We start from the raw sequence: 25720 nt of genomic DNA, 5'->3' as shown, positions 1-25720 counted from the left end.
TGCATCTTTATTGGGATATACATTATAAATGTGGTTGTGATGGTGGTGGTATTTGTACTAAAATAACAGTTCTGAATAGTGCAGTTGGCTGATCACTCACAGTCACACCACATCCATCTTATCACCTGGGGCACGGGGTGGGGTGGGGTGGGGTGGGGTGGGGTGGGGTGGGGTGGGGTGGGGTGGGGTGGGGTGGGGTGGGGTGGGGTGGGGCGGGGCGGGGCGTGGCGTTTGTCAGGTAGTAAACAAACCTATGCATTTTTATTATATTTGTAACTCATGTTGATGAATTCCAAAGAGTTCAATTATCCAAAAGAATGACAACTCCTTCCATAGCATTTGTAGGTACAGAAGGAAGTCACCAATGTTCTAGACTTGTTTAGCTATAGGGTACAAGCACTGCATAGTTTCAAAAGCACTTGGGGGCTGGAAAAGACAAGGACTTTCACAGCACAAAAACAGTTCATCAGCTCCTACACTCACAAAATGGCCAGTAATTCAGCATCAAACACTATAATTCTATTTGGTGAACAAATCTTAAGGATGCACTCAAGGCAAATCAAGGGGCTATCTAGAAGGTCCTCCACTTTATCCACATATGAATATTACCATACAGTTGCAGTGTTTATTTAAAATCTCACAAAATGTCATGTTAAAAACATATTTAAGCGTAGCACTCACCAATATATCACGGGGAAGGGAAAGGGGTGTAGGGGGTGGGGGTGGGGGTGCGGGGTGGGGGGTGGGGGGTGGGGAATCTAGGCCTCTGCAGTTGGCTTCAACCCTGTATTATGTTTTTATTTTGCTCAGATCCCGAATGACCGAACTGCTCACAGGAAATTATCATTCTCATGGCAGGGCAACCAATGATTTGGAACACCAATATTCCGGAACAGCAAACAACTTGTTTTGCTGACTGCCTGATTAACATTGTGGAGTTGCTGCTGAATGGCACGTAATGGTTCTATAGTATCAGCATAAATGCTCGATATGGACCTGGTCCTGTACGAATCTGTGGTTGGCCTAAACATCTCATGGCAGAACTGTCTAGAGATATACAACTCTCAGTGATTTGTACATCATGCAACCATAATCTGGGATCGCAATGAAAATTTAAGAGCTCCTCACTTATCATATAAATCTAAACAACAAATAAAAATTTGTGTCAGGACCAGGACTTCAACCTGGAAGTTGTAATTCTTTCCTATCTTGGCAAATTCTTACATTTCTGCTTACTTATTTAACACTTCCCTTTGATGGCAATGTCAGTAATATTGGGCACTGTGGCAGCCTGCTTGTTGAAGTTTTTGTTATTTTGTCCTATGATTCTGCAATCTATTTGTTGTCTTGGTCTTTCTGCAACTGACACATAGGCTGCAGGCATAGATAAGAGTAGTTCCATTACTCGTGCACTTGCAGGAAGATGCATTTATGCTTATGCTATGTTTTGCACCTGTATGGACATATCAGTTACAGTGACAGGCTTTTAATTATACTAAGGCGAGTGATATAGTGAATGTGAGTAGCTGTACAGTTTGTGCAACATCTTCACCTCAACAAAAGGAATTTGCTTCATGACTTATCTCCCTAGCCTTGGTCTTCCTCCGTAACTTTTATCCCCCTCCCACTTCCCTATATTACTAAGCTGATGATTCCTCAACGCCTCTCAGTGTGTTCTATCAAATCAAACACTTCTTTTACACACATTATGTCAGAGAGCTCTTTTCTCCCTAGTGTGATACAGTACATTTAGCTTTTTCCGCATTTCTTAGTAATATAATTCTTACAATCTGTACACGTTTTTCTATTTAGGAGGCACAATCACATGTTTTTTAACCTTAACATGTTAAACCAGGCAGTCTATAGTGCAACTGCTATTCATTTATTTGTTCTGAAGATCCAGTAACTGTTTCTTTCAGCCCAGTCAGTCAGGCTCCAGCTATCTGCTATATACCAGCAGATCATCAAGTTAGGTATTTAACTTTTTCGGTGTTTTCTTGGTAGTGCTGGGACAGATAGGATGTGGGCATGCTGTATGTGGATAGAGGAGGAGCTGAATGCAGTTTGTGAACAGCTGAAATCACTTTTGACTATGGTCTGCCATCTTCAGGCTGCTGCAGCCTGTTCCGGGATGTAGTAGTGGCGGAGCTTGAGGCTTTTTCGGGCTAGGCAGCAGAACACTCACAAGGTGATACGCAGATAGCGAAATAATCCTGCGTTCAGATTAAAGACACTTTGACCATCAAAATTTTATCAATAAACTGACTAATTATTTTGTAATAACTTCCTGAATTTATGCCCTCCAAGGTATTTGTAATTCTCAAATTATTCTTGATGAAATTATTTTATTGGATAGATAAAAAAATCTATTCACCAAGTGGTGGCAGAACATACACATAAAAGACTGATGATGTGATTGGCAAGCTTTCGGAGCCAGTGGCTCCTCCTTCAGGCAGAAGGGTTGAAGGGGAAGGAAGAAGGGCAAAGGAAAAGGACTGGAGAGGTCTAGGAGAAGGGGTAGATTTTGGGAAGGTCACCCAGAACTGTCTGACGAGACTTACCGTATGGGATTATTACCGTATTGGATTATTACTGCATGGTAAGTCTCCCCTGACCCACAGTTCTGGGTGACTTTCCCAAAATCTATCCCATTTCCTAGACCTCTCCAGTCCTTTTCCTTCACCCTTCTTCCTTCCTCTTCAACCCTTCTGACTGAAGAAGGAGCCACTGGCTCCAAAAGCTTGCCAATCACAACAGTCTTTTGTGTGTTTGTTCTGCTGCTGCTGCTTGGTAAGTACATTTTTCATCTATCCAATTAAATAATTTTATCAAATTATTCTTGGGGTCAAGAGCTGGCTGAAACCCAAAGTAGGGAGCTCTGAAATATTTAGCGACTAATGGAACGTATTTCACAAAGACACCACAGCAGGGAGTGTGTTCATTCCAGTTGACATAAATGTTGGCGATAATAAGGTCAATTTTGAGTGTGACTGACGTTATCAGCCTGTGTGTAACAGGTTGAGGTAAAATGAAGTTAATTATTGGATTTTTTTTTTACCTGCCACCTCATCCCACCAAGACAGTTTCAGAATCATTCAAAGAAAGTCTATGCTTATCAGCACGGAAATACCCAGATCATACAACATTAGTTGGAGGTGACTTTAACCTTCCGAATATAGACGGATATGCCTGTGGATTCACTGCAGTGGGTACAGACAAGCAGTTTCGCAAAGTACTTTTGGGCACTTTTTTTTTTTAACTTGTCTTCAGCAGCTAGATCAACAGTACACGTAATGGAAATATGGCTCAAAGACTTCTAAAAGAGCAGGACACAGTATGTTCTCCTCGACAGTGAGTGCTCATCAGAGACAAGGGTATCATCAGGAGTACCCACAGGAAATGCAATAAACCCCTATTATTCTCCATAAAAATAAATGAACTGACAAACAGGATGAGCAGCAATCTGTGGCCGTTTGATGATGATGCCATGGTGTACAGAAAGGTGTCTGTTGAGTGACTGTAGGAGGATACAAGGTAACTTGGACAAAATTTTCAGTTGTGGTGATGAATGGCAGCTAGCTCTAAATGTAGTAAAATAGAAGTTAATGCAGGTGAGTGGGAAAAACAGTCACATAATGTATGAATACAGCACTGGTACTGTGCTACTTGACACAGCCAGGTTGCTTAAATTTCTAGGCTAGACACTGTAGAAAGATATGAAACAGAATGATCATATAAGAATTCTAATGGGAAAGGCTGGTTGACTTCATTTATTGGGAGAGTTTTAGGAACATGGTTCATGTGTAAAGGAGACCACATACAAAACAAGAGTGCAACTCATTCTTGAGTACTGCTTGAGAGTTTGGAAAGCAATTCAGAGGCAGGCTGCTGCATTTGTTACTGGTAGGTTCAATCAACATGCAAATATTTGGTGATGCTTCAGGAACTCAAATGAGGATACCTGGAAGTAAGGCAACATTCTTTTCATGAAACCCTGTTGAGAAAATTTACAGAACATGCATCTGAAGCTGACTTGTGGGCCACAAACACAAGATAAGAGAAATTAGAACTTGTACAGAGGCATAAAGAGTTGTTTTTATCTTGCTTTATTTGTGAGTGGAACAGGAAAAGAAATGATTAAAAGTGGTACCACATACCCTTCGCCACACACCAGACTGTGGCTTACATGGTATTTAAGTAGGTGTAGATGTAACTCTTCATTAATTATTTGATCCAACCACCTAATCTTCAGCATTATTTTGTAACACCATGTGACAAAAGTCTCTACTTGTTTCTTGTATGAATTGTTTATTGTGCACATTTCACTTCCATACAAGTCTACACAACAGATAAATGTCTTTAGAAAATACTTCCTAACAGTTCAATTGCCAGTGTATCCAATGCTTACAAATTTCTCTCTTTCAGAAATGCATTATTTCCTATTTCCAATCCGCATTTACACCGTTTTTACTTCAGTCAGTGTAGCTACCTCCCCACGCAAATATTAAAAAAATCTACAACTTAAGTGTCTCATTTTCTAACCTAATTCTCGCAGAAGCACCCAATTTAATTTGACTACATGTCTTTAACCTTGTTTTTATGTTCATCTTATGGCCTCTTTTCAAGACACTATCCATTCCATTCAGTTGATCTTCCATAGCCTTTGCCACCTCTGACAGAATTACGATGTCATCTGCAAACTTTATAGTTTTTATCTCTCCTCTGCGAACTTTAATTCCATTTTGAAATTTCTCCTTGGTTTCCTTTACTGCTTGCTGCAAGTACAGAATGAATAATAGGGAGGATAGGATGCAACCCTGGCCTCACTCCCTTCTCAATTACTGCCATGTTCCTTAAGTCTTGTAAGTGCACACTGGTTTCTGTGCAAGTTGCGACAGCTCTGCCAATGCTATAAATGTGGGTTTGTGTTTCTTCTAACTCTGTCGTAAGATAACTCATAGAGACAGTATTGCTTTGTATGTTCTTACATTTCTCCAGAACATAAACATATCTTCCTCTAGGCTTACTTCTGTAAGCCCTTCCACCCACTTGTACATAATTCGTGTCTGGATTTTGCAATCATGACTTATTAATCTCAACAAAATTAAAAAACCATCAAAGTCGCACAAAAATTTGTTTTTATTTAAATGGCAAGCTGTTTAAGACCTTGGTCCATTATCATGCTAGCCCCGTAAATCCTAGTATAACACCGTTAATGTTTGTGCACTGGCCACATTGTTTGTATGAGTAGCTAAGTGCAAGGTACTATTTGCATACAACAGTCCAGTGCTGTATGTGTACAAACATTATGGTGTTATTGTAGGACTTATGTGGATAGCTTGATAATGGACTAAGGCCCGAAATTAGTCACAATTTACATAAAAACAACCTTCTGTGCAAATTCCAAAGTTTTGTAATTTCATTGAACCATAGTAAGCTGCCACCTATTGTGATTCACCATACTGGACGTGAGTAAATTTATTAATCTGATGGTTCAGTAATACTCACCCATGTCACCACCTGCCTATTTACTTCAGTACATCTGTATACTTTGTTATAGGGATTATTAAAATCTTCATGAAATCTGAAGGTATTTTGCCTGTCTGATATAGCCTAAATACCAATGGACCAATTTTGTTATGGTTTGCTCTTCCAAGGAATTGCCATCACCTCCAGGTGATTGTTCAGACCGAGGTCTTTCAGTGCTCTGACAGATTCTTTCCACAATATCACATCCCGTATTTCAATCACCCACTTCCACTTTTTAACTTTTATTTGTGAGGTAAAACGAAACATGAGAGCTACAAGGAAACACCGACAACTCCCAAAGATGCAAAATAACATATAACACACAACTGTGCTACAGTATATCCAGATGAAATTCACTGTGGCATATTGTCCATCTCAAATTGCTTCATAGTATGTATCAGTGCAGAAAGTCAACAATTTGAGCACTTGATATAAACAGCCTTAATAATGAACACACAAACCACACCTGAGTTACTTATCTGCTTACACTTGGTGCAATAGGGCAGTCATTTTTGGACTCTCTTTTAACAGAGGGAGAGTGGCTGTGGTTCTACTATCTTATTGCTATTTCATCAAGTTTCACACATTTTGACATTGTAGCCTTCTTTGAAACCTCTTTTCAATGCCACAGAAAAAGACATATAGCTCCATTAAAAAGAAAAAGGCAGCATTATACTTCAACTGCTATAAATGTTAAAAATTACCTGTGTATGTCAGAAAATTTACTGTACCATCTGCTACAGCTCAGCGAATGCCATGCCTGTTGTAGTTAGTTGTTCTTGATAGATTTTGAATGTCTGTGGAAGCTGCCTCTCTCTGTAAGAGGATAGGTCACTACTAACTTTGTTGAAGACTCTACCCAAGCATTCAACTGAAATAATTCATTGAAACCATATACAATAAGGTGACCAAAAAATAATGGAAAACACACACACACACACACACACACACACACACACCAACCTTCCACTACATTGTGCTATGTGCACTACATTGGGCCCAACCTCTTTGCCTTTACATATGTCTGCCTGTGCCTGTATATGTGCAGATGCATATGCGCGTGTGTGTGTGTGTGTGTGTGTGTGTGTGTGTACCTGTCCTTTTTTTCCCCCTAAGGTAAGTCTTTCCGCTCCCGGGATTGGAATGACTCCTTACCCTCTCCCTTAAAACCCACATCCTTTCGTCTTTCCTCTCCTTCCCTCTTTCCTGATGAAGCAACCTTGGGTTGCAAAAGCTATATATATGCCATGAGCAATGTTTAATATGTACAGATGGTGACCAGAATTAATAATAAAATTAAAATATAACTAGGGAAATAGGTGGATACTCAATAACACTAATACCAAGTATACTTCGGCATGTGACAGATAAACTGTATTCATTAATTTTGAATTCACATATAGTAATAAAATACAAAAAATTGTACACTGTAAATTACGCATAGAAATTAATAAGCAGAGTGGAAAATACATTAAAAAGTAAGCACTTTACATTTGTAACTGATAGAATAAGAACTAAAGCCTAAGAAGTAAGGAGATCTTAACAAAATGAGGGAGCAAGGTGGGTGGATGGTGGCAAGGGAGGGGAGGAGCCAGCAGGTTTGACTATGAAAGTACGGACATTTTTTCTGGTCTTAAGCTGATCCAGTTCAGAAAATCAGGACTGAGAAATTAACAAAATACAAATGCACTGTGGATACACCATGACAATAAGAGAGATGTAAATTATGAACTGAAAAGGAAGGACAGGTATTAACGTTACAGCATTTATTAAGACTTCAATTCTCTTGTATTAATGATACAGCAAAACTACACATGTGATTTCAAAAGAAAGAAAAATCCATGTGATTTTTTTTTTAAATTATATTTTTTGGCCTCAGACCACACAAACAGTATTAATCATTTTCAACTTATCAGCAAATCATCAGGTTATTTCAAAACATTAAATAGTAACTTATCACAGTATAACAACTTTCACAAGTACTAGTTCAAATCATCTGATGAGACTTACCAAGTGTCAAAACTAATGGTAGGCATATGTTTCATCTAATGCTGAAATATATCATAAACAAATTCATTTACAAGACAGTAAAAGAGTTCCCCTAATGCAGTATAGCTGATCAATGCAAAAATATATATATATATTTTACCTTCTTAATTTTTTTTTACCTTGTCCCCCAAAACCAAGAGCTAAACTCAGGATGTGCTTCTTACAAGATGATGGGGAACATACTCCTAAATGCAGGCAGCTTGATACATTTCAAGCACTGACAATATTTAATAATAATGGTGACACTACAGTTCTGCTTCCAATTTGGAATGTGTCAAATGGTTTTTGACAGTTCGTCAATATATCAAGAGCATACAAAATCACAAAATAAAATTAAAAAATGATATGTGATGCCATAGTGCACAATCTGAGTAATGCAATTTTGGCAAAAATAAAACTAAAGACTTGGAAAGATCTCTGGAACCATAAAGTTTCATTTTATTAAAACACCTATGCCTGGGTTTCAGGCAGGATCCCCCATTTCATTTGATGGTGAGGTGGTATTCCAATATAGCTGGAGCAATGCAGTACAAGTTTGGGGGGAATACCAGTATATTGAAGCATGCATGGGAATTTGGATTGAGGGGGAAGGTGTGCTACGAGTAGTCCATGGATTTGTGCACATTCACTGTGCCTGTATGGTACAGTTGTTGGCGCATCTGCCTAGTGAGCAGGTGGCCCAGGTTGGAATACCGGAATTGGTACAAATTTTCAAATGCCGGTTGGTTATGGAGTATGTCTGAATGTGGCAAACATATTTCTTATTTTTTACACAAACTTACTTCTAAAGAATATTTTCTGAACATTATTAAATATTACATTACTCACCCCACTTGCAGTCCTGATTGGTTTTGCTTTCAATTTTGGCAACAAAGTCTTCTTGTGGTCAAGAGGTACAGCAGCGATAATATCCACCAATCGTGGCGACGATTCTAAACCATATTTTGATGCTATTCGTGTTTTCAGTTTATTCAGATCTACGTCTTTACCATTTTCATGAGCCTTGATAAGTTCTTGAATTACCTCACCAATCGTAATCACCATTCGTTCTTCCCTGCTCAGGCTGTATACTGAAATGTAATGTCTGATTTAGATATTTAGTGTATTCCAAACACCAAACAGCAGAGTAGTAGGGTCTCACCTAACATGATCATAAAATTACATATTGTATCTGTATCACATAGATCATAAATTATGATCCAATCTGCTGTGCAATATATGAATAAAAACACTGCTTATAAATTAAAAAACCTGCACTACAACATGATCAAGTAGATAATCATCAGTTGTAACCACAGTTGTCTTCAGATGTCATAACTACTGACTGTCAGGAATGCAAAAGTGTTCTACTTGCACATATGAATGATGTAAGAGGACATTTTCCAACTCCCTGCAGGCAGTAGTTTGTTGGGATCTGTACATAACATCATCAACATAAGATTATAGTTCAAATGTTCCAGTTCTCTTTGGAGGAATACCACTTGTGTTACCGTTCATGCACTGGATCTTCTGTATAATTGAACAGGAGTGTCAAGTGTTGAAGAGTCAAATCAAGTTTGTGCAGAATGTGGTGTTCTTAACTTGCAACAAGTTGTTAAAATTGCTTGATGTTATGTAGAAGTTCAGATTCCTTAGGCAACGGAAGAAATTCCATAGTTTACCGCTCTTCCATAAAGCTTGACAGTATACATCCCTCATGTATGTATGAAACCAACAAGCTGTACTGTGGTAAGAATTATGTATATGTACATCTACATACATACTCTGAAAGCCACTGTATGGTGCATGGCAGAGGGTGACTTGTACCACTACTAGTCACTCCCTTTCATGTTGCACCCTCAAACAGAGTGAGGGAAAAACAACTGTCTGTGTGTCTCCTTATGAGTCCTAGTTTCTCTTATCTTATGTTCATGGTCCTTACTGAAATGTAGATTGGCGACAGTACAGTCATTCTGTAGTCAGCTTCAATTGTCGGTTCTCTAAATTTTCTCAATAGTGTTCTGTGAAAAGAACATCGTCTTCTCTATAGGGATTCACATTTGAGTTCATAAAGCCTCTCGATAGTACTTGTGTGTTGATCAAACTACCGGTAAGAAATCTCTGCAGTGCTTCACTGTCTTTCTTTAATCTACATCTACATTGCAAACAACCATGAGATCCCATTGTATCACTCATTATGGTTTCTTCCTGTTCCATTCACATATGGAGTGCAGGAAGAAGGGTTGTTTGAATGCACCTGTACATGCAGTAATTATTCTAATCTTATTCTCATGATCCCTACGTAAGCGATACATAGGGAGTGGTAGTATATCCCTAGAGTAATCACTTAACGCCAGTTCTTGAAACTTTGTTAACAGATTTTCTCGGGATAGTTTACACCTGTCCTCAAGAGTCTGCCAGTTTACTTCCTTCAGCATCTCTGTGACACTTTACCATGGATTAAACAAACCTGTGACCATTCGTGCTGCCCTTCTCTGTATACATTCAATGTCCTCCGTTATACCACATGGGACTAGGTCCCATCACTTGGGCCATGTTCTAGAAGCGGTCGCATGATGGATTTGTAAGCAATCTCCTTTGTAGACTGATTGTGCTGGCCCAATATTTTACCAATAAACTGAGGGCTACAACCTGCTTTACCCACGACTAAACATATGTGAGCATTCCATTTCATATCCCGACAAAATGTTACATCCAGATATTTGTATGAGTTGTCTGACTCCAACAGTGACTCACTGATGTAGTCAAAGGATACTAAGTTTTTATGTTTTGTGAAGTGCAAAATTTTACATTTCGAACATTTAGAGCAAGTTGCCAGTCTCTACACCACATTAAAATCTTATCAAGATCTGACAGAATATTTATGCAGCTTCTTCCATACAGTACTTCATTATAGATAAATGTATCATCTGCAAAAAGCCTGATTGTACTATTAATCACTCCCTACCAAGAAGTCCTCAATCTAGTCACAAATTTCACTTCATACCCTACATGATCATACTTTTGACAATAAGCACAGGTGCAGTACTGAGTCAAATGCTTTTTGGGAATCAAGAAACACTGAATCTACCTGATTGCCTTGATCCAAAACTTTCAGTATGTCATGTGACAAAAGTGCAAGTTGGATTTCATATGATTGATAGTTTCGAAATCCATGCTGGTTGGCACTGAGGAGGTCATTCTGTTCGAGATACCTCTATGTTTGAACTCAGAATATGTTCCAAGATTCTGCAACAAATCGATGTCAAGGATATTGGACAGTAGTTTTGCAGATCACTTCCATTACCCTTCTTGTCGAGAGGTGTGACCTGTGCCTTTTTCCAAGAACTGGGCACGGTTTTTTGTTTGAGGGACCTATGACCTAGTGAAAATCCGAAATACTCAAGCAGTGCTCAAAAATTGTTTGCATTAGTTTTCTACATGTAGCTACTTTACAGATGAACCACATTTTCCTAAAATTCTGCCTACAAACCAGAATTAACCACTTCTCTACTATCAACCTTATGTGCTCGTACCATTTCATACTGCTTTGCAATGTTATGCCTAGATATTTAATCAGTATGAGTGTGTCAAGCAGTACACTATTAGTGCTGTACATTAACATTATGGGATGCTTTCTCTTACTCATCTGCATTAACTTACAGTTTTCTACATTTCGAGCATGCTGTCATTTATCACGCTAAATAGAAATTTTGTCCAAGTCATCTTGTATCCTCCCAAAGTCACTCAACAAAGACACCTTTCTGTAAAGCACAGCATCATCAGCAAACAGCTGCACACTGCTGCTCACCTGTTTGTCGAATCATTTACATATACAGAGAACAAGGGCTCTCCTATCACACTTGCCTGGTGCACTCTTAATGACAGACATCACCCTGATGAGCACGCACCATCCAGGACAATGTACTGGGTTCTATTACATGGGGGCAGCACCACACAGTAAGAGTGAACTCTGCAGTTAATAGACCAGCCCAATCCACTATCCATTTCTACAGAGAAACATCATGCCTCTTCCATCTCAAAGAAAATAAGCATTTACCTGACAAGAGAAATAAATATCAGCTAATCCTGCAGACCAATTATTTTATTTTCAATTTTTAAACACACTTGCTTTAACCATACATGAAGGGATTTCATCAAGTAAGTTACACAAACAGTTTGCGGTTGTAATGGCATGGCAGGTGTAAACATACTCCAAAGTTCAAGCATGCATGGACAGTAGGTTTCTTGTGGGCAAAATAGGTTCACCATGAAACTCTAAGGTATATGAACTGAATGCAATGTCACATCCACCTACACTGAAATAGTGTCAGCAATTTGACCAGGGCTGCACTGAAGTGGATGATGCTGATCAAGAAGTCCAGGTCTTCAACCATGCAATTTCTATCTTTTCGAAAAGCTGAAAGAACATCTGGGTGGAAAGTGATTTTTCAGTGATGAGGGTCTTCATGTAGCAGTTCTCGAATGGCTCCGTGCCCATGGAGCAGATTTCTACCATTGAGGAATCGAACGATCAGTAGAATGTTCTGAGCGCCATTTACATATGCTTGGTGACTATGTTGAAAAATAGTGTCATATATCTGTCACTTTGAAGGGTATTGCAGCGAGCAATAGAAGTTACTTGGCCTGCCATAATAATGGTGTAACTTCCTTCTTGAAGCCTCTCGTATCTTCCAATTCTGGGTTTGTGACAGTGGGAGCAAGTTTTATTCTCATATAGGCAATTACTTGGTCTGCTACAGGTGTACATAGTATAAATTCTAAATTATTTCATTAATGCAACTGTTCAACATATTCAGGCAGTTGCTACTGTGGCTGCTGTCAACTAGCAACTGTCTACACCCAAACTGGCCCAGTCTTCTGGTGAACACATAATAAAGAACTGGTAATCATGTCAGAAAGTTGCACATCTGTGATAGTGGCACTGCAAGACAGAAATGTAGAGAGCACAGGAAGCCAACTAACAGGGACCACAATGCGGACTTCACCTGTAGGCTGTGGGCGGAAGCTGAACTAAAGCAGGTTGCTATGTGTGTTCTCTATCACGCTGTTTTGCAGGAACTGCATACTTGGCAGATCCACCAGAAAACCTGATGTGACATATTTTTCATTTTTGGGGTCTTAAAAGAATTTATTAAATGGGTAGAATATATTCTCAAGTCAGGTCTCCATTGGCTCAAAGAACAATGAACACAAAATTTAGAATACTTTAATTGGCACGGTCCAACTACAGTGATACACATTTGTTTATCACTGACCTTTGAACAGACTCACCCAGCCAGTTATAGGATGGATGGAATGGGAGAGGTTTAACGTAGACTCCATATTATGGAATGACTTGGTATATTTCACATATGCAGATCACTGCCAGAGGTGACAGAAGATAGAACATTGATATAAAAAAAGGCGAGATGACAAGCTTAGGACTTATGAGTTTGTTCCTCAGTCAGGAAAGAGGAATAGTTTGAGGAAGGAAGGGGTGAGGTCACTCATATCCCAGATTGACGAGCAGCTGTTGTGAGTATCTGCAGCTGCCTGGTTCTCACATCCTGGGCAGTGAGCCACCTGACCCTCCTCTCTAACCTTCCTCAACCTATATCTCTTTATTCCTATGGAAGGAACTAACTGTTCAAAAAGCTGGCTAAGTACTGCCCAGCCATTCAATTTCCTTGTAATTTTATAATATTCTAAAATGAATTTCCCCTTCAGCAGGAAAAAAAGTGACTGAGGATTGAGCTTCACACATCTGGAACTGTAGTCCGACACTCAGCCACCGAGCCCACCCTTACAGAATATAAGTGGTTCTTCCATTTAATCAATGAAATACAGTCTTCATGTGTAACTTTGTGCTCCACAACAAATAGTTCATTATATTGTGAGCAAGCATATCACAGTGATACATTAACATGCAGGCATCCATCAACTTTTCTTGTGACTTCATCAATTTTCCAGAACTTTGTTGAGATGAGTGAGACCTATCTCTGACATCACCATTTTCAGATGGAAAACATAGCAATTAAGTTTGCACCTCACATACAGATACCACACCATGCTCCAAATCTTAACAAGTTGTTTTTGCAGCACTTTGGACTGCATTCGTCCTTAGTTATAAGCAAATTTCAAAATATACTGAATTTCCTCTCTTTCATTCAGATTAAAGATATTCATACATAACATTATCTTGGCTTTAAAGTGTTTGCGTACTGCCAGATCGGAATACTACTTCGAGAATTGTGCGATCACAAAGCCATATACTGCAGGATACAAACAAACTCTCTCTCTCTCTCTCTCTCTCTCTCTCTCTCTCTCTCTCTCTCTCTCTCACACTCACTCACTCACTCACTCACTCACTCACTCACACACACACACACACACACACACACACACACACACACACACACACAAAATTTTCCACATCCATGTAGGTACATACCAGACTGGTTCCCACATTCTGCCTGAGATACATGACGTACAAACACTTCGTGACATGGTGGCACATTTGACCATGCAATTATGTACATACAAAAGGAGTACACACATTCCTACCTGGGAAGGAGGAACAGGAGAGAGGCTGAGTTGGTGGTAGCTTTAAAATGCCTTTGGAGACAGTGATCCAACAGAACTAATAGCTAGGGACGCAAAAATACGGTTTTATTTTATGGCCAAATTTAGTGTAATTTTTTGGCCAAATTCCCTGCCTCGCCAAATTCAGTGTTTTCTTGCCAAATTTGACCTTTTTTTTTTTGTCAAATCTGTCCCATTTTCAAAGTTACATCAAATTTCATTACACAGGAAGTCGGCTGTCCTTTTAAGCTTAGGAGATTTCACACGAATCCAAGCCTTGAGGAGATTAGACTCCAATTTAGCTTTCAATAACTATTACTTACAAATATTATTAAATTGCTGTCCTCAGATTTATAAATATTTTTACACAAAAAAGTCACAAATTTTACAATATCATGTAAAAATCACAGACTTTGCTAAAAATCATTAATTTTGCATTATTGTTATCTCCAAATTTTCCGGTACCTATTAATGGCCTATTTACAGGTGCAGCTGGCCCTCTGCGAAATAGAAGAACCATCCCAGTCCCAACCCTGAAATAGCTGGATAAAGATCATGTATCATATGTATTATATATCTCTTGCATAGCTATAAGGCCGTGTACATTGATTTTCATTTCTTTCTTCTTAAATAGAACTATTTTATACTTTAAAAACTTTCAGTATATTTCTTTCACAAAATACTTATTTCATGTTTCATTTTAAGTTATTTTCTAACATTATTACAGAAGACATTATTCCCCCCCTTTCGCAATGACATCGGAAGGATACCTGTGGAAAAGTCGGACAAATATGTGGTTCCTTAAGAGTGGCAAAAGCCTTTTCAGTCTCTGGGTGGGGGTAGTCCGGAAGATACGGTCATCAGGAGAAATACAACAGGTATTCTACAGGTTGGAGCATGGAATTTTAGATCCCTTAATTGGATAGGTAAGTTAGAGGATTAAAAACACAGATAGATTGAAGTTAGATATAGTAAGAATTAGCATAGAATATTAGCAGGACTTCTCGTCACCTCACCAAAGGGTCATCGACATAAACTCAAACACGGGCAATGCAGAAGTAGGTCTAATAAGAGAATAAGTATGTGGGTAAGTTACTGTAAGCAGCATTGTGAATGTATTACAGTAGCTATTATAGACAAAGGCAGTGCCCACCACAGTATTACTATTTTATATGTCCACTAGTTGTGCAGAAAATGAAGAGGCTGAAAGAAAGAATGATGATATAAAGGAAGGTATTCAGATAAAATGGAAGAAAATGGAAGAGAAGGAAAAATAAGAGGGTGCATAGACTGGGAAAGAGGAATGAAATGAGAAATTGCCTAGCAGAATTCCGAACCAACCACAATTTCATCATTGCTAACACTAGGACACCAGAAGGTTTCAGGTAGATTACATGCGGACAAGAAAGAGATTTCAAAACTAAATTTTAAACTGTAAAACATATCCTGGAGGAGATGTGAACACTGAAATTAATTTATTGGTAATGAACTGCCCCCTGTTTGAAATGGAAGAAACTGCAGGAAGGTACGAAATTAAGGAGATGAGACCCAAATAAATTCAAATAACCAGAGGTTGTTCGGAGGTTCAAAAGTAGTTTCACTCATCAACTGGCTGAAATGGGGGGGAAGGAATACAACTGGAGGCAAAGAAGTAGCTTTGAGATATGAAATAATGAAGGCAGCAGAGAATCAAATAGACAAGAAGACAAGGCCCACTACAAAATCCTTGGATAATGCGCAAGATATTGAATTTAATAGGGGAAAGGATAAAAATTCAGTGAATGAAACAGGCTAAACGGACCTCATACGTCTAATAAAAATGTTACTGATCTACACCTATAGACATCTTCCACAAGCCGCCATGTGGTGCAGGCGAAGGGTACCTTGTACCACTACTAGTCATTTCCTTTTCTGTTCCACTCACAAATTAAAAAAGGGGGGAAAAAAAAACAACAAACCCTAATTTATGTTGGCTCATCTCCATGGTCCTTATGTGAAATGTACTTTGGTGGCAGAGGAATCATTCTGCAATGAGCTACAAATACTGGTTCTAAATTTTTCTCAATAGTTCGAAACATATTCACAATTGTAAAATCTTTTTCATGCTAGCTGGACTGGGTATGAAGATACTACCTATTGGTGACATGTGAAAATTTGTGCCAGACCGATAATCAAACCCAAATTTCCCACTTGTCGCGAGCAGCCACTTTAACAACTTGGGCTATCAAAGCATGCTTCCAGGACTAACTCAAACTTACATGTCGTACTGTTTATGACCCCATTGCTCACAACTTTATGTACATTCCCACCACAGGGTTTGAAGGAGACAAATGTATTCAACATTAGTATTACTATTGTCATTTTGACTGTTAAGGCTTTCCCATAGAGGGTCCCCTTTATAGATGAGTTAGACTTTTCTAAAATTCTGCCAACAAATCAAAGTTGGCCACACGGAAATACGGAAGCGTCCGATCCCGCCCGTCTGCTTTGACCCATGACGTCACAAATATGGCGGAAACAAAAACAAACACACACACTTTCCACAAGAAGCCTAATGACACTAATGGGACAAGCGCGGGAAATGGGGTGTTTTGGGTGGGGGGCAAACAAAATATAAACAAATTTAGACGCCTTGCATAGCTACAATGTGTAAGTGAAGACGGCCATGCATGAATACCCACCCACCTCCCCAGGGGTCGTAACCCCTGCAACCCATAGAAGATAAAGATGCTTCAGTAGCTGATTAGTGTTTTTTGTCTTTAAAAAAAAATCTCACGGGATAGAACGAACAGATCAGAAAGATAAATATAATAAACTAAAACAGAAATTGGAGGAAACAGATAATTAAAATAAGTAATAAGTGTTTTTAAATTAAAAAAAAAAAAAAAATCTCACGAGATAGAACGAACAGATCAGAAAAGTAAATAAAATAAGATAAATAAGAACTGGAGACAGCCACACTCAAACCAAACTCCGCGCCGTCATGACGTCACACACGACAACACCCTTACGTCACGGGTCAAAGCCGACGCGTGGGATCGGACGCTTCTGTCGACCCGGCCACACCCATGCAAAACAGCTGGTAGTCAGAGCACTGGAAAAGAACATGGTCAGCTTTCCCTACCCATGCAATACTGGGTACTGACACTGGGATGAAATGCTCCCTTACAGTTGGTTTCTCAGGATGTTAGAGGATTACGGGCATGTGTGGAAATGGCATGGGAAATATGATTGCACACTATGATTGGAGGGTAGGGTAGGCCTTCAGCAAAATGGGAAAGGGTGGCCAGATTTGTTCTGGGTTTGATACATGTAGAAGTGTATAAGGAGCCTTCAACGAGATAGAAGGCAATGCCCAGGGAAGAGACGTGCTGGTCTGAGAAAGACCACATGATATGGAAGAAAAAGAAGATGCTGAGGCTGTGCAGAAAATAGAACTGTTTGACTTGGCCCTGGGTGTCCAGTTCATGATGATATTGCCAATGAACTGAGGTTAGGATCTTGACTGGCTACAAGGGTTTCCTCAATGTGCACCTTGAAGAAGTTGTCATTGCCATAAGGGTGCCCTTGGTTGTGCCAAAGACTTGTTTGTACATCATCCCCTTGAAGTAGCAAAATTCATGGGTCAGGATAAAGTTTGTCAACTGTATAACAATGAAGTGGTGGGTTTGGGGTAGGTACAATGCTGGGACTTTGACAGTCACAGGCATAGGGGACACTGGTGTATGTAGAGATTGTATCAGCCATGACAAGATGGGGTGCAAGTGATAAGAGGGTGGGGATGATTGAGAGGCCAAGCCACGTTTTCCCCCAGCTCTCACTCACCCATTCCACTTCCATTTCCCTCTTATCCACTCCATATGACACAGATCCTCACACCAGTGGAGCAGAAGCGCCAGTACAATGAACTCAGCCAAGGCAATTTATCTGTGTATGTATGTTTCTCCTGTTCGTTTTCAGTGAAAACAACTTCTCAAAGATTACCACTTTCAATCTTGGTTATGTGTCTACTGACTGTTCAACATTCACTTCACTCCACAATCAGGCCCAGCAAAGTGAGTGATGCCAACGTACCACTGTTAGCTTCTACCATAAGGCACCATTCCGATGCAGCATGGAGTGGCACGAGATCTGCACACAGGATACCACTCTTCTGGCTGTTGTTAGATTTTGACACCTTGGAGCCACTCCTTGCTATTCAAGTGGCTCCTCAGCTAAGTGGACTAAATTCCAGTCCCCCCACCCAGGAAAATCCCCATATAACTGTGCCAGGAATTGAGTCCATGTCCACCCCCATGGCAATCACATGTGCTGATCGCTCGACTACATAGATGGGATCAACTTATTGAGAAGCTAACAGAAATATTCAGTCTTTGAAACTGGATAATCAGATAATTTGTAGGAGTAGCTAACGAGGTACATTTTTAATAGTCTTTTGATAAGTAGGAATTCCCCATTTCTTGCTATACGACAAATCAGAGTTTATTGACTATCTTCACATCAGAGCACATAACTTCATTCTGAACTGAACCCTAGATTAGAGGGCAAACACCAAATGAAAATTATTTTATGCAACTTTCCTACCTCTCATTTTTCCCGAATAAACAAATTATTTACTCTAGGAGCATGTTCCATAAATATTTCCATAAGAGAACAGGAGTGTAAATATACAAAATAAGCCAACACTCATCTCTTCGGAGGGGAAGTAGCTGAATGAAACTTTCTGGTGGATTAAAAATGTGTGTCAGACCAGAACTGATATCTGGACCTTTGTTTTTCTCAGCAAATGTGCTCGGTAACAGAGTTTCCACGCCTACGCAGCTTTAATCATTTGTAAATCAATTTATTGTCCGACACAGCCACATTAAATTTCAAATGAGAATTACTGTGTGAGGTAGCTTTGTGAGTGCTTAACACCAGCACTAGCTGCAATGGAAATTATCATTCTGCCATCACTGCTTGTCTTTAGATCATAAGAGGAGGCAGTGCTTCACTCACAAGCACATAAAATCACATTACCAATATGGTTTTCTCAATGTTCATGTGAGTATGCTTCTGGTTCCTATGATCTAAAGATGTTTGAAACTAGTAATCTCATTTACAATTTTATGTGCCTGTGTTCGAGAATAAAGTATTTTAAAAATAATTTTGTCAATGACAAACGCTTCTATTATGATTGAGATGTAATTCTTTCCAAAAAATATCAGTTCTTCTAGTACTTTTCACAGAGGAAACGAATGAATGGACCATATGAAATACATTACAATTGGAACCACAAAACAGTAGATCACCTGCAACACGGAAACAGAGAGTTTATTCTTGTTACTGCCACATGTTTTCGAAATATAAAAAATGGAATAATCTGGAAACAAAATGCTGAGGGATCAGATGTTAACAGTAACTGCACCCTGATTCTTTAGAGAATCATACTCCAATGTCCATGACAGTTCTGTGTTTTTTTTTAACATTTATGACATCATATCTCCTGAACTGTGCATCGTACAATGCTATAATTTTGCAGGTAAATTCAGTGGTATATTTAAGCATTTTAAAATTTTAAATCAGATTTTTGTTGCCCATGGAAGCCGCTGGATGGGGAATGTGAATGGGACAGTGCACAGCGCACTCTTTTAGCCATTTAGTAATCAAGATACCTAAAGAAAACAGAAAATACCTGTCAAAAGCTCAAACATATTTTTATAAATCTTGCACAGGAGGAACAAATATTCTCCAGTTGCTTCGAAAAGAGTAAAGTAATTCTCATAAATGGAAGTAGTGTCAAAGGAGCCCAAGAATTACAAGCCTACAACAATAGCAGCTCCATTATACCATTGAAATAACTACAAAGACAGAATAATGTCAAGTGGACCAGGGCTCTCAAAACTTACCACCTCCAATTTCAATGAAATTTTGCATATATATTCTGTATAGAATTAAACTAATCTGTATAGAATTTGAGTTCAATACATAAAAAATTCAAAGTTTTGTAAGATTTTAGGCGAGCAGAGGCTGTCTGCATATCATGACGCAAGCAATGGGACAGTCTGGACCAAATTAAGATCGTTTAGAACACAAACTATTAGTAATGTAAGAGGGATGTCTGGATGAAATCCACAAATTTTTGTGCACGCCACTGTGTTAAAATTTCTAGGTGGTGCCAGGAAGAAACTCTAATTTTTCCTGAACCAAATTTTTGTTTTATGCAAGAGGTAGTTCTGTTTGCCTAGATGTACAGCCACAAGTGAATTTTTTCCACATCAGTTATTAGTAATTACTCCAAGTTGCGTTTGGATTATATGTGACTTATTCTTTTCCAAGACATACTGTCCAACTGTAACACTCTTTGACACAGTCATTGTCAAGAAATTAAAAAATTATCACGAATTTAATTTACAGTGAGGAAACTCATTCGCATTATTTCATCTTTCAGGCCTGTTTAACTTAGTCTGAAGCCAATATGGATGAATATGATAATGTCGTCATGCCTATCACTTCAAGATAGTCAAGAAATTACACTGTTATGGGACAAATTCTCACACTCGCATACACTTTTGTGTATTCACAATCATATAGTAGGAGATGGCAATAACAAAGATTCATGAGGTTGCCAAGAAAGTTAAGGGAACCATGATCAAGCAACAAACACTGTAATAATTCAATGCACTTCTTCACTTTGTGCTAGAAAATGTTTTCTTTGTTTCAGAGACCTTCTGTATGAAGTAAAAAAATTGAGTCTGAAAATATTATTTTCAAACATTCAAAAACCATCATTTCAACAATGGCATTATGTATATGGAAAATAGAAACATTTCTGTGGTAGTTCTACTCATTAATCTAACTATTAATAACTATACAATGGAAAATCCAGGTTAGAACGTAACAGTATTATCAAAAGGATAGTTGTACTCATCATATAGCAGAGATGCTGAGTCACAGATAGGCACAACAAAAAAACTGTCAGAAAGTATGCTTTCAGCTAACAAGGCTCTCATAAAAAATAAACAACATTCACGCACAGAAGCATGCAAATGCAACTCACACACACATGACCACAGTCTCTGACAGCTGAAGCCGCCAGAGACTGTGGTCATGTGCGTGCAAGTCATATTTGTGTGTGTGTGTGTGTGTGTGTGTGTGTGTGTGTGTGTGTGTGTGTGTGTGTTTGTTTGAAGAAGGCCTTGTTGATCAAAAGCTCACTTTCCAACAGTCTTCTTATTGTGCCTATCTGCAACTCCGCAATAATTTTATTGAGTTTACACATATCAGATCAGTAAAAGAATTTCATTTCCATCCAAATAAACTGGAGGACTTTTTTTCTCCTTGCAGGCAGATATTGCTGAAACATTCACAGGATATTTATGCTTCATAGATTTTCTTGAGCATTCTGGCTGAAAATGAAAACTCAGAAGACACTTTTTCTATCAACCATGTGTTAATATTTTTCAATTCGTAACACATGAACAAACTGTTATTTTTTGTTTCAGCTAACTGAGTAGGTCTCCAAACTCCACAGTACTTGCACTGCTGCACACTATAATTCTGTTGCATCGCAGAAATGAATCTGACTTAAACCCACTAGTAACAGCAATACTACTTCAATACTCTATCTGTACTTGACAAATCTTGTAGTTTACGTAGCCTTGGGTCTTATATATTGAAACTTTCTGTTGTTCTGGAGGGTAAATGACAAGGCTTGACTCTTTCTTCCATCAGTATATGCTCATCAGCATCTGATGCATTTCAGAAGGATAACAAAACAACAAGTTTCTTGTGAACCTCAATCCAACACATTGGACAAAATTTTTGACCTCGTAGAAATCCAAATTTTCTGAGATTTTTTAAAAACACTATTATCCTTGCTTCATCAAGAGCTTGTAAGACTTTTTAATGGCCTTTTCCTAAAAAAAAAAAAAAACTCAAATCAACTGAGGAGCAAAGGCTCCAATGAGAATCTGAATTGTCCAGGCAACCAATTACTCAAGGTGGTAAGTCAGGGCTTCCTTCCGAACCTTTTTGTCCTGCACAAAATAAATTCTAAATATACACCCTGTGTTACAACAGCTAGAAACTGCCTCATAAATAAAATAGTGCTGTATTTACTGGCAGCTAGACATTAAGTTAGTAACATATGGATGCATGCATACACACACACACAAACACAACAAAAGTTACCCTGCAAATGAATTCTACTGCCATTATTAAACATACGAATTTCCAAATACAGGGGCTAACATGTGCTGTGTTCTAACTGTTCATGGCAGTCAAATATAGTTATCACACTTCTGATTGTGCTGATACCAACAATCAAAACAACAGTATGCATCAGCCAGCATGTATCTAGAACTTGAAACACTCAATTTGTAAAATCATCTATACCAGTACGTTTTATTTATTTATTGTCCCTGGCATCTCGTGGTGTGCGATGTATAAAGGTACAGGACAAAAGTTAAATGTCTCCAAATGCATAAGCTTACATATATGATGGAATATAAAATTGTGAAAAACCTACACACACAAGGGGACAGTTTACATACAAGACTGAATGAAAATGTTTGTACGAATCGTATTAAAGTTAAATATTTTCAAATGCATAAGCTTACATGTAGGAGAGCATTAAAAATTGTCAAAAAGCTTAACACACACACGGGGCAGTTTACATCAATGACTGAATTAAAAACTGACATAAAACTAAATACACATAGGGGACAGTTTACATTTATAATGAGAGGAACTGAACATGAAGAAACAGTAATATATATGGGCTTTCAATGTATTATGGGAATTAAGCAACTACAATAAGTACAAACATAAAGGTTTATTTCTCTACTGTCCTAACATAACTGACTTACAGTGTAATTTATTTCAGTACATAAACCAAGATTATGAGTAGTAGTGAGTCCTCCTCCTTTTATTTCCATTTTGAATTTCCATTTCCATAATAATTCCTTTGTTATAATTAGGTACTATAAAAAGCAAGATATTAACAGGTAGGTAAAGAAAATTTAAAAATAAGTAAGATATATCAAACACTGCATATAAAAACAGTTTGCAAAAGAACAACAATAGTATTTTCAAATTCGTTTTTTAAATATTATCCAGGTGGTCTCAAAAACAAACAAAACATCCTCCACCACACATAAACTTGCTCCTTCTAACGAAACAAAAATGAAGAACATTTGAGGTGATAATACTTAGCAATACAACATAAAATATGCACAAATTTGATGTGAAAATTTTAGATAACACGTTCATATATTCCAATATCTAGCACATTCACAAGTAACTGCTATAGACCGTTACAACTGAAACACCTGTTCACAACTTTTAAAGTACACTCAATATCTTTTATTTGCCAAAAAATTATTGCTTTCATAAAGTGGTTGAAAATCTGCCATGACTGATCTTTGGTAGCACAGAAATGGTGAATGATATCCTCTTAAAATGTTAACCATGTGTAGAGCATATAACTCAAACACTCTCCTTACATTACTCCTCAGCTTATTTTCAATATAAAATCCAGTCTATAATTTGGCCCAAACTCTCAGAGTTCATCTGATATTTTTCACACACCACTGAAAGCCCCCTGAAATCTTGAATGTTTTGTATCTTAAGCTCACATTTAATACTATTTAGTTCCATTCTATAAGGAACGTATGTGCATAATCTCTCCCCTAAAATTTGTCCACTGGATGTAGAACGACTATCTCTCACACAAAAGCAAACCAAATGGAGTGCGGCATAGTTTCAGAAGAGACAGATCCACAATGAGCCACTATATTTACACTAGTTCTCTATGGTTGCATATAAAGTTCATTAACAATGTTCTCACAGCACTAGTAGAATAGGGAAAAGTCAATAGCTTTCAAATTTTCTTTTTTAGGGAAAAACTGTACCAGCAAGGTAAGATGTACAGACAAAAAGTAAATCAACAACAGAATGCGAAGTGTGTATTAAGATACCATAACTTTTTTTTATTATAAGCAAATGATATTTCAGAATCTGTATATGAGAATCTTATTATATTGCTGACGTCCCTATTTCAACCAAAACACTCGGATGTGAGATAAAAGTACATTAATGAAAGAGGAGCAACTCTTAGGAATTTAATCTGTACACAAATTTAATAATACACTACCAGTATAATATTCTTACACCAGCTACTTTAAATGTTACTAAGCAGAAATGCCACTAGTTTGAAACATGTTTACAGATTGCTAAATATTTTCAGAAAAAATTGTTATATTCCAAGAAAATAGTTACCTACAACTGTAACAACAACGATTTGAGTATAATTCATAATATGCACTAACACTGCTGCTTGGTAAGCAGATGACAGTAATTTTCAATTCCCAGTTGCTTACTTTTATGTTACATGGGTTGATGGCCAACATCAGATGACTGAGGCAGGTTGCTAATACTTGTAGTTTAGCTATTTTAATGAATGTTGCTCACTGTGGGTGATTCAAGACACTGACATATGATAATGAGAAAATGGGAAACCCGTTAGGAGTGAATGCCAGAAACTGGGATACAAGGAAGACAGGAGGAAGGCACTACGTTGTAGACCCGCATACATAATTATTTGGGGATACTGTCGTGGTACTACAGTGAAAGATAAGGAACAGAGAAAACAAATTTGTAACTACACCTAGGGCCAATACTGCGTCACACCATACACGAAACAATTTGAAAATTTCTTGATATGAAGTGTTATGCATGCAATTCGCAAGTGAAGTGACAACAGTTTTATAAATTTGAAAATGGTTTCATCTCAAATAGCGTCTGCTACTAGGATGGGAGATTTAACTGTACACGATCATACTGCTCGTTACATACGTTATACATAAAAACAACTACGCTAGTTCGTTAGTTTCTTACCTTTCTTGTTTCTCCCCATTTTCGTTTCTCGCACTTATCAAATAGGTAGTTGTCGTTTTTAAACCTTCACTGTTCACATGTTGTCAACACACAACAAACAATACTCACTACGTCACTACTCAGTACTCACGCTTTCTGGCTGGGCAGAAGGTGTTTACTGTTTATTTAGATTAAATAATACTCCTAATGCTCCGATGTTGGCTATACTGTAATCCAGACTCGGAAGTAGAAGGCACCGGCGTAGCGGTGTATTTAAATTTGCCGATTGGTAAAAGGAAATTACGCATTCAGTTTCAGTTTACAGAAAATATCTTAACTTCTAAGTAGATATTAAGTGAATTTGAAAAGATGTAAATTTTTTTCATGAAAAAAATTATTTCATTGTGCTGCTAAAACTTTCAAGAACAAAGAGCATGTTAACTATTAACGAATGTGCAAGTGAAACGATGCGTTCCTAATCGCAATTTAATGTTGGATTCCGTGATCAGATAACTGCTCCTGCTGACTGAAAGAAAGCATCGATGTATAAGGTGGCCAATGGGAAATGCTAGGGGCCTACATTTTCAGTTGGACACCCTGCTAAGTTGTAGATGTACTCGCACCCCATTAGGCACGGTCCCGTTTGCAGGGTCGCTGCCGTTCCATTGCTGCTGACATCAGTGGATTGCACCAACGACCAACGCCGGCCGATCTCCCAAAC

The 25720-nt window shown here is 38.3% G+C and overlaps 1 protein-coding gene across 1 annotated transcript in view; it reads right to left on the bottom strand.

The window, feature by feature from the left end:
* The window catches only part of LOC126456993 (elongator complex protein 3), an 82448-nt gene extending 57236 nt beyond the window's left edge, over positions 1 to 25212 (bottom strand). The window contains exons 1-2 of the mRNA XM_050092957.1: positions 25021 to 25212; positions 8407 to 8648 (exon numbers count right to left, since the gene is read on the bottom strand). Coding sequence (XP_049948914.1) covers positions 8407 to 8648; positions 25021 to 25039 — 261 coding nt within the window. The 5' untranslated portion in view covers positions 25040 to 25212. The remainder of the gene's footprint in view (positions 1 to 8406; positions 8649 to 25020) is intronic.
* Positions 25213 to 25720: the final 508 nt, after the last annotated feature.

This window comes from Schistocerca serialis, chromosome 2 (genome assembly GCF_023864345.2).
Source record: "Schistocerca serialis cubense isolate TAMUIC-IGC-003099 chromosome 2, iqSchSeri2.2, whole genome shotgun sequence".
Taxonomy (NCBI): Eukaryota; Metazoa; Arthropoda; class Insecta; order Orthoptera; family Acrididae; genus Schistocerca; species Schistocerca serialis.
Note: the sequence above shows the minus strand (reverse complement) of the source record. Positions and strands in the feature narration are given on the sequence as shown.